Here is a 17,146-nt window from a genome sequence, read left to right as displayed (position 1 = left end):
GACACATTTGCCCGTTGTGCGCGGCGGGGGGGGGCGTCACGGAGAATGAAATACTGCGGCCGCTGGAAACCTGAGATGAAAATAGAAAATGCTAGAAGTTGCAGTCCGTGGGCTCGAAACGTTCGGTGTCTCAGGGCATGGACCGAAACATCGACTCTTCTCCGCCACTCCAGACCTGTCGGGTTTATTTTTAAAAAAATGTCCCCCTTTCCAGCGCCCTGAGTTCGAATGAAGGTGGGAGTTTTCTTCTTCTCCTCTCCCCCCCCCAAAAAGACAGAAACTTCTGGACTTTTTCAAAAAAAATGTCAACAACAGAGGCCCCTGGAGGAGGGGTGACGTCACCGGGCCGCAGCCGGGAGGCTGTAAACAGGTTCGGGCCGGATCACTCTGTGAGGGGGAGGGGATGGAACCTCCATCGTCGACTTCACTGCAGCTTCACCTTAACCTGGAATCGAAGCCGGGAACGCAGTTGTCAAATACACACTGATTGTTTACATTTGCGATAGGTCTCCGCAACATTTTGACGATAAAAGTGTTAAGAGCCGGCTTCACCACGCCAACACACACCCCTGCCCTCCCAGCGCTGTGGAAGTTCCCGGCCCACTTCCGGTAGAAGGCCCAAAGCCGCGGGCGGAGATAAAACATCGGCGGCGGCGCTGGAGGCCTGCGGCAGCGAGAGGGATGAGAGGAGGCGGCTCTGTGGCCTGGGCTGCTGAGCGCAGGGACAAACACAGCCGGAGGCAGCAGCCACTGCAACACTAAAGCAAGCATCCAGCCCGGGCGATGGCTCTGTGCGGGGCGGCGGCGGCCGTGGCCGAGATTCTGCCGTGCGAAGTCATCGTTCACATCTTCTCCTTCCTGCCCCCCTGGGACCGGCTTCGGGCCTCGTCTGTCTGCTCCAGGTGGCGAGAGTGCCTCTTCTACCCGTCTCTGTGGCCCGAGCTGCGGCTCCGCCTGCGCGGCTCCGAGGCCGAGCGCTGCCGCCTTGACTTCCTCATGAAGAAGTGCGGCTCGTTCGTGCGGGAGCTGCGGGTGGAGTTCGAGGGCAGCGGATCTGAGAGTGCGGCGGAGCTGGGTGCCGGGGAGCTGGTCACCCTCAAGGCCTACGTGGACGAGATGGTGTGCGTCTTGAGGAGTATCCGGAGTAATCGCAACCTGCAAAAGCTGAGCGTTTTCGGGGACATCTACCTGCAGGAGCAGGGGGAGAAGCAGCCGCACGAGTAGGTGTCCGGGCAAAACTCTGGGGCTTGGGGATGTGTGAGGGAACAGAGTCGGGTTGGTCGCAGTCACTCCAGCGAACCGACAAACACTAGGAAGGGAGTAGTCGGGGAATTAGGAAAGAGTTCGAGGCTGGGGAATGGCATCGCCTGGGAAAAGCTTTTCTCCATTTATAACAAACGCTGGGATAGTTTGTGGATCCTCCGCTTTTCCACCGTCATCTTTACTTTGCATAATTCCAGAGAGAGGAATTTGTTGTGAAGTGATGTTGTTCAATTCATTGCATGTAACCTTTAGCATGATGGATGATCTGAATGAAGGGACTGGGGGCATTCTAGCGAAGTTTGCCGATAATGCGAAGTTAGGTGGACAGGCAGGTAGTACTGAGGAAGTGGGGAGGCTGCAGAAGGATCAAGACAGTTTGGAAGAGTGGTCCAGTAAATGGCTGGAATTCAACGTGAGCAAATACGAGGTCTTGCACTTTGGGGGAAAAAAAAGAATACAAGCATGGACTATCTAAACGGTGAGAAAATTCATAGTCAAAGTACAATGGGATCTGGGAGTGATAGTTGAGGATTCTCTAAAGGTAAACATGCAGGTTGAATTAAGAAAGTGAATGCAAAGTTGTCATTTATCTCAAGAGGGTTGGAATATAAAAGCAGCGATGTGCTACTGAGCCTTTATAAAGCTCTGGTTAGGCCCCATTTGGAGTACTGTGTCCAGTTTTGGTCCCCTCACCTCAGGAAGGACATACTGGCACTGGAGCGTGTCCAGTGAAGATTCACACGGATGATCCCTGGAATGGCAGGTCTAACCTATGAGGAACGGCTGAGGATCCTGGGATTGTATTCATTGGAGCTTAGAAGGTTAAGGGGAGATCTAATAGAAACTTACAAGATAATACATGGCTTGGAAAGGGACGCTAAGAAATTGTTTCCGTTAAGTGAAGAGACTAGGACCTGTGGGCACAGCCTTGGAATTAGAGGGGGTAAATTCAGAACAGAAATGCGGAGACATTTCTTCAGCCAGAGAGTGGAATTCATTGCAGTGGAGGCTGGGACGCTAAATGGCTTCAAGGCTGAGATTGATAACTTCTTGAGGTCGCAAGGAATTAAGGGCTACGGGGAGAATGCTGGTAAGTGGAGTTGAAATGCCCATCAGCCATGATTAAATGGCGGAGTGGACTCGATGGCCTTACTTCCACTCATGTCTTATAGTAGGACAGATCGGGCTGAAGATGTGAATGGAGTGTGTACAGTGATAGTGTAGTGCTTTTGAAGTTAATACTCACCACCCCCACACTTTTTTTCCTCTTTGTGCCCATTATCACATACCCAGTTTAATGTTCTAAGCTCCAGGACTGAGCCAACGTGGTTTTGTAATCTTTGTGTAAACCCGATTTAATAATATTCCCTCACAGACACTTTCCATGAGGCTTTCTCAGTAATTGAGCCGAGAGTAGGGTCTGGGAAAGCACAGCAGGTCAAGCAGCATCCAAGGAACAGGAGAATTGACGTTTTGGGTAAGAGCCTTTCATAGGGCTCATTCCTTGACCTACTGTGCGTTCCTAGGACCCACTCTCCACTCTGATCTCCAGCAGCTGCTGTCCTCACTTTCTCCTGGTGTAATTGAGTCAAGTCCTTTTTTCAAATATTAACACTTTGTCCATTGTCATTTAGACTAGTTGTACTGCCCTTTCTATTCTTATACCTTTAGACTATCTAATTTCTTTTTAAAAGAATCTCCTACTGCTAATGCATTTTTAGGGTTGGGACTGTATGTTGAGAGCCATTGAATTGATTTGCTTCAGCCTATTTCGTTTTCAAATGTCTTCTCTACTCAAATCAATACAAGGATCCTCCCAAATGATAGTATACCACATAAATATTGTCATGAGCAAAATGCTGTGCCTGCTGGAAGTCTGGAGTAAAGCAATGCAAGGACATACTCTGCAAATCTTGTAGCATTTGTGCAGAGAAAAATGGTCAATGTTTTAAGCTGGTAATCTTGTTTTGAGTAGACTTCCTGCAAATGTACAAGTAAACTGAAAGATACATGCTGGTCTTTTTTTCTTCATGGGCTGAAGATGTTGCTGACTGACTCGGCAGCATTTATTGCCCATCTCTAATTATCTTGGACAGTTGAGTAAACCATTATAGCTGTGGGTATGGAGCCACGTGTAGGCCAGGCCATATAAGGATGACCGTTTTTTTTTTAAAAGGGCATTATGAATCAGATGGATTTTCCCAATGATTGACAATGGATTCATGGTCATTACACTCCAATTTCAGAATTTAAAAAAAAATCGAATTCAAATTTCACCATCTGTGACAAGATTTGAACTCTGATCCCCAATCACTTTCTGGGTCTCTGGAATAACAGTCCAACAATAATACTATCAGGCCATCATCTTCCCCTTTTCAACGTAGTTATACCTTATATTGTCCGTTGATTAGAGAAGGCCTCGAGTACAACTTAACTTTGAACTTTCACAAGCTACACATGTGCATAATTCTGAGAAGCACGCAGTCAGTGATTCCATAATCCCCCATGTCCAAATGCTTATCACTACCCTGCTGTGCATAGTGTGCTGGAAATGAAACTCCACAATCCACAAGTCATCTCATTTAGATTATGATCGATTTTTAATATCAAAGATGGTTCATGCTTGACTGATTATCATTGAAGGTAAAATAAAACTCTCGGTTTCATCAGTTAACCAGAAAGCTAAATAAATATTTAATGACCAACTTGTCCTGTAATATGGCCAAAAATAGATTATTGATTACTAATTCAAACTTAAACTATATTCCTTGAACCGAACACCCTTTTGCACACAGAATGGACAAGACAGATCAAACATTCTGGGAATATGATGATTAGAAAACCTTAGTTAAGGTCAAGTTTTATAGATCAGAGTATAATGGAAGGAGATTACTTTTTTCAAACTTTAATGGTGATGTCATGCAATGTTGACTGCTACAATACTCAATTTGGTAGCTAGTCACTTGTCACAGCTTTGGTTGAAACTAAAAGACTTTTCTTTTTGCAGAGTGTTATTTAGCATTGACTTCCAGTTGTGTGTGCTCCTTTCAGCTCAGACAAATGGCTACTTAAGCCAATCAAAGTAGATTGCGCCATTATTTGTTTCCAAAGATGTGGATGACAGATTTTGTTCACTTTTAGAATTAGATGCGATTAATACAAGGCAGATCAGGATCATATGAGGTGGATTTAATCTGAGGAAGGGTTGCTTTTAGTATAAGTTGAATTCTTAGTGGACAATGAAACGAAAGTATACTTTTGTTTATCTAGCCTTTGTGAATGAGATGGGATATGTCAATGACTACAATTGAGCCAAGAATTTGAATTGATATCTTCTCTTTATACCTCTGGGTTGACTAACTTTAAGTTCCCTAAAGCCAGCTGTTCTGAACTAAACAATTTTTATTGCCCAGGAATTTATACATTGTGCCATGTAATTAACCTTTCTTTGCAGGAATAGCCAATTAAATTTGAAAGTTAGTGGAAACTAAATACATTAAATAGTGGGTATTGGTATCAGTCATCCAAATGTTCTGATTTTTTTGGTTTAAATAGGAAGATGGTTTGCTTTTGCACTTGCATCTTTAGTAATTCCTTCATCGGTTTCAAATAGACATGAGGATCAAAAGATCTAAGTTTAAAAATGAAATTACTCTGGTCCTCTTATTACCTTGGACTATGTTGTAGAATCAAATCTTGCTTCCCATTAAATTCTCTTTGCCAAATTGTGAATGTATCAAGGGCTTTATTTCTAATAAACATTTCTCATGAAAAATGCCAAAAGTATTAACAATATTTATACTCTTACCACAAGTAGAACCACTTAACCAATATTTTAAATAATAAAATGAATGTTAATTCTATGCTTAACACAATCACTTGCATTTTATATAAAATGATTGGATTAAATTTAGAAATTAATGGAAAGAACTTGACTTTCTGGATAACCTTTTTTTTATATTTTTCCCTTCCCTACACTTTCTCACTGTTTAATGTTTAACATGTTTTTTCTTAACATTTTCTGTCTTCGAATTTCATTTTCTTTTTCTCATTTCTATTTTTTTAGATCGATACTTAACTCAAAGTCTGAGCAGATTATTTTTTCCCCTCCCCCCAGTCTGCAGCCATTGGTTCTTCGGTATGCTAAAGAATATATTCTGCTGGTCCAGTTTATATTAAAAATGTAGTTCTCATACCAGTGGAATTTTTGTCCCTTTATTAAAGGTAAGGTTTGCTAGGATATAATGTATTAAAGGGCTATTGATACAGAAACAAATTGATTACCATATTAAAAGTTAGCCCCCCCTCCCCCATGGAAAGAAGTGGGTTTGAAAATTAGTTTGCTAGCGTATTTTCAGGTGGCTATTGAAGCAAAACATCATTTTGAAAGAATCAAATACCCAAGTGCAATATCACTACTTTGGCATGGTTTCAAAAAAAAATTGACACAGGTTGGAAAGTACAGAAAATTGTTTGCAAATTAAAATGTTAGTTTTGGGCTTGATACCATGCGATGTTTCATTTCACAGCATTTTAAATTATAGACTTTTCGAAGTACAAGAGAATTGGTTAGGAATTGTGGAGTAATTATTTTGGAATAGTTTAGAGGCTGAGAAGCAAACCTTTGATCAAAAGGGCTATTGTGTAGGTTTGTTGCTATGGTTAGTTTCAGGGTGTGTAGCGTAGATTGAATTGCATATTTGCACGTCTGCAGCTTGTCTGCAGTGAGTGGTTGTACTAAAGTAATATGGATGGCAATTGTGTATACAGCAGAGCATTTAACCCTGGTAGTTTTAAGGTTTTGTGGGAACTTGCATTTCATTGCAGACAATAAAGTTTTGGCTTGGTTGGTTGCCTTATGTAACCTGTTGACTTGACAAATAGTATAGTGGGATTTGTACCCGTTCTTCCTGTGGCCTTTTTCTTTTTGCTTTGGTGTTTGAGCAGAAAGAAGGCATTTCTCCAAGAAGTTGGAAAAGCACCTGAAGCAGCATTTGGTCTGTTAGTGCCTTGTAAGAACTTTAACTGCAAATTGGTAGCTTTTGTCGGCACTTGGTAGCAATAGATTAGCTTATTTAGTCACCAGATGACGTGGGTGGATTTGAAAGGAGAACAATCCAAGAATTAATGGTATGTTTTAAGCAGCTCATTCCCCTGATAAGAGTATTAATCTGTGCTCTATACTTTTTTTGAAATAACTCCCTAAAACCAGGTATGATCTGGTTTCAGTTTGTAAAGATGACCCTGCTAACCTTTTTGGGCTGTAACTGCCATTTTCTCTCTACTGGTAAGTATCACAATGGAAATAAATGAATCATTGTTTTGAGATTGCAGCTGAAAATTGTCCAACTCCAAAGAAGTGTCTCAGGAAATCATACATTGCATTCTGGGAATTTTTTAAAACAACAAATCACTTAATTTGAGTTTTGAATAAGAACTGTGCATGGGAAATTTTGAATTAAAATATTATGACTTTTAAATTTCCTGTTCCATCTTTGTTTAAACAGTTTTTAATGGCTAGTTTGAAGCTGCATTCTCAGCTCTTGCACTGTCTGGTATTGTTTCAATTAACGTCACACTTTTTTGATTAACTAAAGCTTCTCAATTTCTAACTTGCCCAGAGTCTATTTTAAAATTTCTATTATCTATATACTCTCTCCAAAAGAACATCATTAAAGTGAATGGTAAAGCAAGGGGAGTTCCCAAATGGGGCAATTATTTTTCTCTTTAGAGAAGCTATAAAAGCATAGTGAGTTTATAACTGCAGATGGTTTTCCATAAAATGGAAAACAATTAATTTAAACTGGATTACTGTGAGACACAGGAAAGTTCAATATCTGGAAACTACAACCAAAATGTATAGTAATCTGACCATCAGGTTAATAACAGAATAAGCTCATTATGTTGAAATGTAGTCTTAAACTACAAAGTTAAATAGAATTGGCTATAAATTAGTATTAAATGGCATTTATTAAGCAAATGTGCAGTTGCTAGTTGAGCTGCATGGCTTTCCTGTTTGTTCATGCTGTTTCCAATATGATGTGCATTCTGTCCCAGACAGTTTTTAAATGGTTCTGGGGCTTTGGACTTGCAAATCTAATTGTTGGTAATACCTAGAAATGTAGCAATTGTAATGCTTTTGTTTATTGCAGAATCCAACAATTGATTGAAGAGCTATTGGGAAATTCCAAACATCTGAAATGGCTCTCCCTTGGGTTTATGATGGAGGTAGTAACTCCCACAACATTAGCAGCCTTGCCTCAGTCCAGTGCCAATTGCATTGAACACCTGAGTCTCCTGGATACCCATTTTATTAACAAATCCCCAGTTGTTGAGGCAGTTGAGTTGGAGCGCTTTTTAAACCTGCGATCGCTTGCATTGGATTTCTGCGATTTTACTGCTGATGTGACACGAGTACTCGCCAACAGCAACCACGTGCCTTTGCATAGGTTGTCTCTCTTGATGTCCAACGTACATGTTTTAGATAACATGCCACAAGATGCAGATTGGAAGGTGCTTACCAGGCACTGTGCAAATCTTCATGTTTACATCATGGCTTTTAATGTCAGGAATGACATTTTACTAAGAATTCTGAAGCCGAGTATACCTTTAGAGAGAATTCATTTTGACAGCTCAACTAATGGTATTTCAGGTGATGTGGTAGATCTCATAACCCAGCAGTATAACAAATCCCTTACCCACCTCCTCCTCATAAAGGATGTAGAGCAAGGCATCAATGGTTTTCCAGATGTCGGCAGTGACCGAAATGAAGACCCCATGGTAATTTTGGCATGGAAGTGTAGAAAACTCTCTCACCTCTCAATCCATGGTAAGCAATACTTTTGATTATTTCAATGTATTAATATTAGTGAATTAAATACATTTCCTTTTTGAATTGAATGTGCATGTTTGGTGTTTGAATCAAACAATTTTGCATGTTGAGACTCTGGTTATAGAATGCATAACTATGAAAGGAAAGACAAAAGCAATGTCAGAAATTCAATGCAAAGTCACATCTGAGTCTTGTCACATATGCTGCACTCATAACTCTTCATTAAGATGAAGTAATGTAGATTCTGGGAGATTATGGCACTGGCTTTTGAGCATTCTGCCTGACTCTCACTTTACCTAATGTTACGTACATGTTACCGACGCTGCACTAGTGACATTTCACATAGCATCTTTTATCATAACTCACTGTCATGCTGAATAATGGAATTTTTGTAACCATATGGTCACAAGTGACTGCATTAATGAGCCAAACGCCTTTTCAGTTGGGTAGTGCATTAGTAACTGCTTTGAATTTGAACTCCATAAAAGCTTGTGGAAGGATGTTTGCAGCAGTATTTTTGTAAGGTAAATTAGTTTCAAGAATATTGGAACTTTGGTTCATTTTTCTTTTTTAATTTAAATAAACTACAACTTGGTTTCTCTTTGGAAATTAGTAAATTTTTGGAATAAACTTGTAGCCTTTAACTTGTAACTTTTTTGCATTTTCAAATTCAGTAACTTTTTTTTGTTTTCAATTTACAATCTAGGATATGTTGTTTGGGCCCACAATCTCATTGCTATCGCTCGGCTTCGTGGACCAGGACTGCAAGTCCTGGAAGTCACTGAGGAGAGCATTAATTTTGATGCTGCGATGACTCCCCTGGATGGGGATCCTATGCATAATCTCATTGAAGAAGTATCCTTAGGTTTGGGAAAACGATGGCATCCAGTAATGAAAAATGAAATTCTTTATGTTTTCAGTGAGACCGCTCGTTATTTTTACAAGGAAATGCAGCGCTTCAGTGAAGGCATTTAGCATTTCAAAACTTGTGTATTAGAGGGCCCTGCATTTTCAATAACTTAACATTTACATGTGCTGTTAATTAGTATTAGTTATATATAAAGTGTGTATCCTGCTTAATCTGTAAATGTAGTTGGTATTGGTTTAGAAGTAGATGTGGCAAGAGTCACTGGATTTTCTCTGTCAGCGCCTGTGTCAACTGCCAAAGAAAACAGAATGAAGAAGTGCCCACATGCTGGCAGGGGCAGGCCAATGGCTGGTCAGCCAGAACCTACGAGTTTAAAAGGTCGAATTTTCGACCTGCGGTACACAGCTGTGCTGTGGCTCAGTCAACAACTTTACAGCTCTTAAACGAACGTGCACCTGGTTCACTGTGAATAGTGAATACAAAAAAAATCAGTTCTAACAAAGCTATGAGCTGCTGCTATGATTTTGAGAACATTCCACTAGGATAACTTAAATCTTGTTAAAGCAAGAGGCTTTAAAAGCCGCAATGTTCAGGGCAACCGCGGGTACAGTCGTGGTCTCTGTGAGACTAGCACCTGACCCCAGTTTTAAGTGGTACGAATGTTGTGCATTTAATGTAAGGACAGCCAGTATTACTCAGTGTGGCCATCATGCTGCCCAGCAGTGCTGTGACCTGGCTGCTTTGTATAAGCTTGTAAAACAAATTTACTGTATGCAACATATGTCAAGATTCTATTTATGAAGAAAGTGTGAGTGGTGATTGTTTCAAATGGTTTTACCATCTTGTGTCAATGATGCATTTTGACAGGTGTGCATTATGTTGCATGTCTCCAGTGATTAATGCACTTACCATGCGGATTTTATATGTACATCTGTAGAGTGGATCCACTGGTGCAATGTATGAAAATGCCAGATGTGGTGAGATTTTATCATTGAATGAGATCATATGAAATACTGACAGAAAATGTGAGGAAAGCAGTTGAATGTTAAATTAATGTTTAAGTTTGTGTTGACTGTTTATTGTTTAATCTATCAATAAAGCATTCAAATTACTTAATGTTTAGTGCTAAAGTTTTGGGAATTTACAATAAAGTTGAGCTATATCATGTGCACATGGCAAAAAATGCATGTGCTGACAGTAAAATACATTGGTTTTCAAAAGTTTAGCCTTTTGCATACATTTACTGTATTTGCAGTAAAGTATGGTTGCAAGCTATAACAATTGGTTTCTATTCCTTACACTCTTGTTGGAAATCTCTAATGCTTCCTGAGATATTTGCACATCAAATAGAAAATTGTATTGCTGGTGGGTTTTTACCATAACTAGGTAAAGATAAAGTTGAATTTCTCCCAGATGACAACCATAGGGAGAGAGATGACTAGTGAATTTTAACCTGAATGTCACCATGTCATGAAGGTAGAACCTTCATGGTGACTTTAGCAGTGTGTAAATTGAACCTGTGCTATTAGTGTCACTGTTCATCACTAACTAGCTATTATACCACACATTCCATTACTTTAAAATTTTGCTGATAGGAAAAATTTATCTTTTCGAAGACTTCTAGCATTTGAGTTTGAAAACAATGTGGTGTAGTCTTTTTAGCTGGCTGAAGGCAAGGGGGAAAATGGCACCGGCAGCTACTGAGGGACTTTGGAGCATGTATGGATGTAAAATGCTTTAAGCATAGAACATGGGGAACGAGGTAATTCTTTAAATCAAGAATAACATGGATTTAGAATTTGGGTGGGGTGTTCCAGTGGTGCTAATTCTTTTGTTCCCTGCTTGTGTTCCACTTGATACTGTTCTTTCACTCATTAGATTAAATCTTGGACAGCCTTTCCTAATGCACCTTTTTTTGGTGTAGCTATGCCACCTAGACTACAGAAGTCAAGATGACTCTCTACCTTTAAGAGCAATTATTATGGCCACAAATGTTAGAACTAGTGATGCTCACATTGTGTGCAAATTAACAACTTTGTAGGGGGAAGAAATTGATGTTGGGACTCTGATATATCCAGTACATTTCAGGTGTTCAATGCAACTTGCATTGAATTGCAAACTGGTGTAAGGTCCTGTTCACAGTTAAGTTAATCCAGTGAGCAATTTTTTTAAGATCATTGTGCACCTACACCATGGTTTGAGTATTCATGGATCCTCTTCCTGATTAACCACTAAAATAGATGTGTTTTACTGTCAAACTTTGAGATTGCTTAACTCTTATCTAACCTATTGCATCGGTGTTTAACAAGTAACTTTTGATAGGTTTGCTATATCTTCATACTTTCTACTGAAGCAGATTTAAGGTCTTAATTTAGGGGTGGAGAATTGTTTTTGCTTTTGAACACTTCTTGGCTTCTGTTGGATGAACTTACAGGGTTCAGCTAACAGTTGTTCTTCCCTTTCCACATGGTTTTGTTCAGCAGACATTTTCAGGCCATTATTGAACTCTATATTCCCACCTGACTGTGCTATCCCACCTAGTTATGCTCATTGATTTAAAGGTTGCAAAGGCAGTGACTTGAAGCAATGTTTACTGTTTCTCCACCACTCATTTCAGATTGGGTTTTTAACATTGTTAGCCCTTCAGTCTATCAATATCATTGAGTTTTAAACAAGTGATCTTTGGAATTGGCAATAAAGAAAATAGCACTAACCTAACTACAAAATGATTAAACAATTTGCTTTTTCCACTTCACTCTTTACAATTTACTTTTCATCTATTTGATATCCTGCACTGACACTCCCAGTGCAAAGATGTGATACATGCATATAAATTGACCTCCACAGAAATGGCACACAAGGGTGGGTTTCTTCAGTGTTGCCTACAGTTATTTGACTTCACTTGAACCCAGACCTTCTAGCCCAGGGGTAGATATGCTACAATGCCACAAACCTATATATTTTATTCCTAGGATGTGAAAAATCACCTCTTTAAAAAGAAATGTTCCATTGTTTGCCATTCAACAAACTATCAATAGTTGAAAGTGCTTCAAATGGCATGATGGAAACTAGCTATAATTTCTAGAATTTGTCTAGGAATACCAGAGTTGGCTTTAGATAATTAAACTATAGTAAGTGACTAATTTTCATTCAATGTGAAGTAGCTTTGAAATGTCAAACAAGTTCAAGCAGAAAAGGTGATTTGTAGAACTAGTCAAAGTTGTAAAATCCCATAACTGATTACCTTCATTCCAATGTATAGATGTCTGTATGAAAAAATTACACATCTAAAAAGTTGTTTAAATCAAGCACTTGTCTTATTTTCAGTATTTTACAATAAACTTTTATATTCTAAATGTTCTTCAAACATTCCTTCTTATATTAAGAGTATAAATCTGCATTTACATCAGTGGAATTAAGCACAGCACCACTTTTCAACACATGGTATTTTCTGGTTAAGATCTCTTGCACTTCAAATACTGTTGCTTTAAAAAAAATCATAGCACTTACAAATTCCACACAACTACAGCATACAATGCTGTTAATGCATGGTAAACTACTGTACAATGGCAAGCTAAGTGCACAGTAAAAGTTTAAAATTTCATTAAGTCTCCTGAGTTGTGCAACTTGTAAACAGCACTTTTGTCAGAATGTGTCTTTATTCCAAATTGGAAAGTCCATATTAAATATTAACCAATTAAAGTTATTTATAATTCACATCTTTAATGTACATTTGACTCAACATGGCTAGAGGTTTTTATTCCCCTCACCTAATTCATTTTTCTTCTGATGGGTGTTCTGGTGCAGAAAACTTGGGTACAGGCTGCCGAGATGGGAGAAGACCACTTGGTACATCTAGAAGTTGTCTTGGTGGAAGAAATGTAGGCTGAGGCAGTGGGAGATGATTTACTCCTGCCTGTACTGGATCTCTCACTAAAACAAAAGTACAGATAAGTTATTCTCAATTAGTGCAGCATTTTATTCAGCCAGTTAACTTGTTATTGCTTTCAATAACCAATTGGGAAAGTTGAACAACCTCCAGGAAGACCTTTTCTATCTAATTTCTAGGATATTAATAGATTTTGTTTGATTGAAATATTACAACCTACATAGGGAGCAAAGCCATAAGTAGCTAAATTTGTAGACTACACCAAGTAGCTGCAAGTTGAGTGCAATGTAGGAAAAGATAAAGTTGTTCACTTGGCAAAAAAGAACAAGGTCAAAAAAATAAACTTAAATGAAAAATGACAATTCTAAGGTGCAGAGAAGTGTTCTAGTATGAGTCCAAATCAATAGGCAGGTCGAGCCTGTAATCAAAGTAGTTAATAGGGTGCTATCCTTTGAGAAATTAGTAAGTCCCCTGTATTTCACTGCCTAAGAGAACAAAGCCACAGTATTTTAGAGTTTCTTGGACAAAAGACTTTACATTCAGGATAACATAACTTGACAGCCCAAAATAAAACTTGTTCAACATGGGTAGTGTGATTGAATACCCCACAGCACAAATGCAATCAAGAGATTTCAGTAACTACTCCCAGATATTAATGAGAGGGTGACAGAGAGGTAGCAGAGAGAGAGGGCGACAGTGAGAGGGGTCAGATTCCCCAATTTTTCACTTTTGCTGATCCAACCCTTGACTAAAACAGTTGAGTGTTTCAATCAATTTATCAGTCCAATATGTCTGTGCTGATCAGATATCCAAAATATTTGGCTGATATCCCTTCCTATCGTGTCCCTATTCAGATATTTTTAAAATGTTTTAAATTTTGTAATTGTATCCCCATATACATGCCACCCTGAAAAACTTGCCTTTCAGGTCCCTTTTAAAATCTTTCCAGTCTCACATTAAACCTCTGCCCTCCAGTTCTGGACTCCTCTATCCTGTGAAAAAGACTGGGTCTTCACCCTATTCACTCCCCTTGTGATTTTATAAGCCTCTATAAGGTCACCCCTTAGCCTCTTACACTCCAGGGGTAAAAAAGCCCCAGCCTATTGAGCCTCTTCCTATACCTCAAACTCTCCAATTCTGGCAACATCCTTGTAAATCTTTTCTGAACCATTTCAATTTTAAACAACAACTTTGCAATAGCAGGGAGACCAGAACTTTAAGAATATTGCGTTGTGGCCTCAAAGTGTCCTATACAGCTGTAACACTGCATCCCAACTTCTACACAATGTACTGACCAAGAAGGCAAGCATGTCAAACACTACTAAACAGGGTTATGAAGAAGGCAGCTCCACTTTCAAGGAACTGTGCACCTGGACCACTAAACCTCTTTGTTTGGCAACACTCCCCAAGGCCCTACAATTAACAAAATGCAACACCTCACATTTATTTGAAATAAACTCCTTGGCCCATTTGATCAGGGTCACATATTCTGAGATAACCTTCCTCACTGTACCACCAATTTTGGTGTCACCTGCAAACTGATTAACAAGATGCAATTGAGGTAAGTTATTGTGGCAGAGAAGCAGAAGCTTATTAAAATAGTGCTTGCTATACCGAAATACTGAGTCCAAATGGAAAGTCCTTCACACCCTAGACCTAGTGAAGAACTGGAGAAATCCCTTCCTCAAAGCAAAACACTCCCTTAAAGCTTGCACAATGTTCACATGTGTACTAAATCCATAAATGAAATACATCTGCACACTAGATTCCTTATGATCTGGGGGGAAAAAAGCATAAAAGAGGCAATAAAAATTGTCCTGAACATTTATCAACTTTCCATACAGGATGTATACCACTTCTTATCAAGATGACCAAAAACGTTGTCAAAAACAGCTTGGATTCTTCAGAAGATATTCTCTGGGAAGGCCCAGTACAGTTCAAGGCCTGATAGAATATTAGCACCTTAGTTGAGACCAGCAATGTTGTGCACTTGGGAATCTGAAAAACGTCAAGTATTTACTAATGGAATGAAGCCAGCAGGTTCCACATTTCAAAGCAAACAAATTATATTGTATAAGAAACATATAAAATAGGCTTATACTTTACGCATATAAACTTTACACTTAAATTCTCAACAGAACCTCAACTTTCGCCTAATTATTTCCCCACAGTGTATTTGGTTACTTATCAAGTTCTTGAAAGTTTCTTTACTTCTGAGACTAAAATGCCATAGCTCTCAGGAATTTTCAGCATTCCTCCTGTCCCTCCAGGGTATGAGCTTTATTGGACTCCTTCCACTAGCCTTCAGCTAATCAACTCTCTCCAGTGTCCCTTGAGCACCTTATGTCTATGGACGCTCCATCTCCAGAGTGGGTTTCGTTGCATTCCAACTTAGTTCTGTCCCCTCAGAAATACTATTAGTTTCTGGAGCTAGAACTTAATTCCTGCTTGAAACAGAACCATAATCACAATCCCTATAATTAACCTCTGTATGACATTTCCACCGCCCTGCCGCCCCCCCCCCCCCCCCCCCTATTGTTTATCTCAGGAGGTAGTTTGGTCATATAATAACTTGCTGAAAGTTATAGGCTGATTTTTTTAAATTTTAAAAACAATTCACCTTGCAAAAAACCTATAGCTCTTAAAAAGGATCAGCATCCCAACAGAATATATATTTTATTCAAATTGCCCAAATGTACATGGGCAACACAAGAGTTAAACTATAATAAATAAATTCCAATTCAAATTTTTTGGGCAAAGACAATTCCAACATCAAAAGCCTCAACATATGTAGCTTTAGATCCACGTTGGCTGTAGTGATATGCCCAAGGATGATGATCATAGTGGTCCAAATTATCAACAAGCGATGCTAAATTTTACAACAGCCAATTAGGTCAGGTCCTAGACTGTCAGCTGAAATTCATGGCCAGGATAGATAAAGTGGGCCATTTTACTCTCACAATATGTTCAACTTGATTGCAATTTAAATTAATAGCAGCACTTACTGAATTTAGTTTTGATAAACAAAGTTACAATACTCTAGATTTTAGCAATTTGCTCCATTCAGGAAATAGTTCCCGTATGTAATTCTCCATTTTTGTTGGATTGCCTTTAATTTGTCCCTAGGATCCTTACACACCTTTTGATCCACAAACAAAATCTTCCCATATCTGTGTGGGCTTCCTCTGGGTCTTCGACTTCCTCCCAAGTCCAAATATGTGGGGGTTAGGTGAATTGGCCGTGTTAAATTGCCCATAGTGTTCAGGGATGGGTAGGTTACTCTTCGGAGGGTCGGTGTGGACTTGTTGGACCGAAAGGCCTGTTTCCACACTGTAGGGATTCTATGATTCCAATAATAGGTCCAACTTCCAACGTTAGGAAGGCAGTCCTCTAATGAAGCACCCAATAAGTCTTTAGAAATTTGACATGGAATCCCATTTATTTTGTGAACACAGAATTTGTGTTCTACAGGTTTTAATTTGATTCCTTATATGTTCGGGCATTATTAACTAGGCCAGTATATTTTTTCTTCTCTTCAACTGCTTTGGAGAAGGGGATGGTGAGTTCGTTTTTTTAAAGTCTGTGACATTTAGAAAAATCCACAGTGCTGTTCGAGAGGGAGTTATAGGATTTTGACTGAGCAGCAGTGATTGGATGGTGATTTGTTCCATGTCAGGATGGTGTGTAATTTGAAACTGAACTTAGATGTTACTCCCATGCATTGCCTACACTTATTCTTCTACATAGTAAAGGTCATGGGTTTTGGAAGCTGATGTTGAAAGAGCCTTGAGTTACACATTATCGCTACTAAGTATCAGTGGTAAAAGGAATGAATGTTTAAGGTAGTTAATAGGGTACCAATCAAGCAAGCTTTCAGTGTTGTTGGAAACATACTCATCCAGGAAAATAGGGAATATTCCATAATTCTCTTAACTTGTGCCTTTATATATGGCAAACAGACTTTGGGGAATCAGGAACTGAGTTACACACCTTAGAATCCTGATGTGCTGTTGTAGCCACAGTATTTATATGGTTAGTGCAGTTCAACTTCTGGTCAATGATAATCCGCAGGATATAGATGGTGGGGGATTCAGCAATGATAATGTCACTGAATGGTAAGGAGAGACAGTTAGATTCTCTATTGCTAGTGACGGTCTTTGTTTGGCAGTTGTGGCATGAATGTTGCTTGCTGTTTAACAGCTTAAGCCTGAATGTTGTCCAGGTCTTATTGCAGATGGACACAAACAGTGTTGAAAAGCTTGCCATCATTAGAGAACATTTCTACTTCTGACTT

General features: G+C 39.3%; 2 protein-coding genes across 5 annotated transcripts in view; one reads left to right on the top strand and one right to left on the bottom strand.

The window, feature by feature from the left end:
• The first annotated feature begins 261 nt into the window (after positions 1–261).
• Positions 262–10,075, top strand: fbxo33 (F-box protein 33). Its single transcript, XM_043697811.2, has 3 exons — positions 262–1,220; positions 7,416–8,092; positions 8,802–10,075. The coding sequence occupies exons 1-3, from the start codon at positions 784–786 to the stop codon at positions 9,068–9,070; spliced, it is 1,383 nt and encodes a 460-aa protein (XP_043553746.1). The 5' UTR covers positions 262–783; the 3' UTR covers positions 9,071–10,075.
• A 2,215-nt stretch (positions 10,076–12,290) lies between these two features.
• mia2 (MIA SH3 domain ER export factor 2) overlaps positions 12,291–17,146 on the bottom strand; it is a 65,555-nt gene continuing 60,699 nt past the window's right edge. For 3 of the 4 annotated variants that reach the window (XM_087989914.1, XM_087989912.1, XM_087989913.1), the window contains one exon: positions 12,291–12,896. In XM_087989914.1, the coding sequence (XP_087846040.1) occupies positions 12,739–12,896 (158 nt within the window). In that variant the 3' untranslated portion in view covers positions 12,291–12,738. Of the gene's footprint in view, positions 12,897–16,842; positions 16,961–17,146 lie in introns of all 4 variants that reach the window. The other variant, XR_015757924.1, reaches the window with a different exon arrangement.

Source organism: Chiloscyllium plagiosum, unplaced genomic scaffold (assembly GCF_037043375.1).
Source record: "Chiloscyllium plagiosum isolate Xiang-an unplaced genomic scaffold, Cpla_swu_hap1 HiC_scaffold_8, whole genome shotgun sequence".
In the NCBI taxonomy this organism is placed as follows: Eukaryota; Metazoa; Chordata; class Chondrichthyes; order Orectolobiformes; family Hemiscylliidae; genus Chiloscyllium; species Chiloscyllium plagiosum.
This window is presented reverse-complemented; position numbering and strand designations above follow the sequence as displayed.

Excerpts from the sequence above, each read along its gene's own strand:
- fbxo33 (XM_043697811.2), top strand. The coding sequence starts at position 784 with ATGGCTCTGTGCGGGGCGGCGGCGGCCGTGGCCGAGATTCTGCCGTGC. Across the intron at positions 1,221-7,415 it reads GGGGAGAAGCAGCCGCACGA|AATCCAACAATTGATTGAAG; the intron begins GTAGGTGTCCGG and ends TGTTTATTGCAG. Across the intron at positions 8,093-8,801 it reads CTCTCACCTCTCAATCCATG|GATATGTTGTTTGGGCCCAC; the intron begins GTAAGCAATACT and ends TTTACAATCTAG.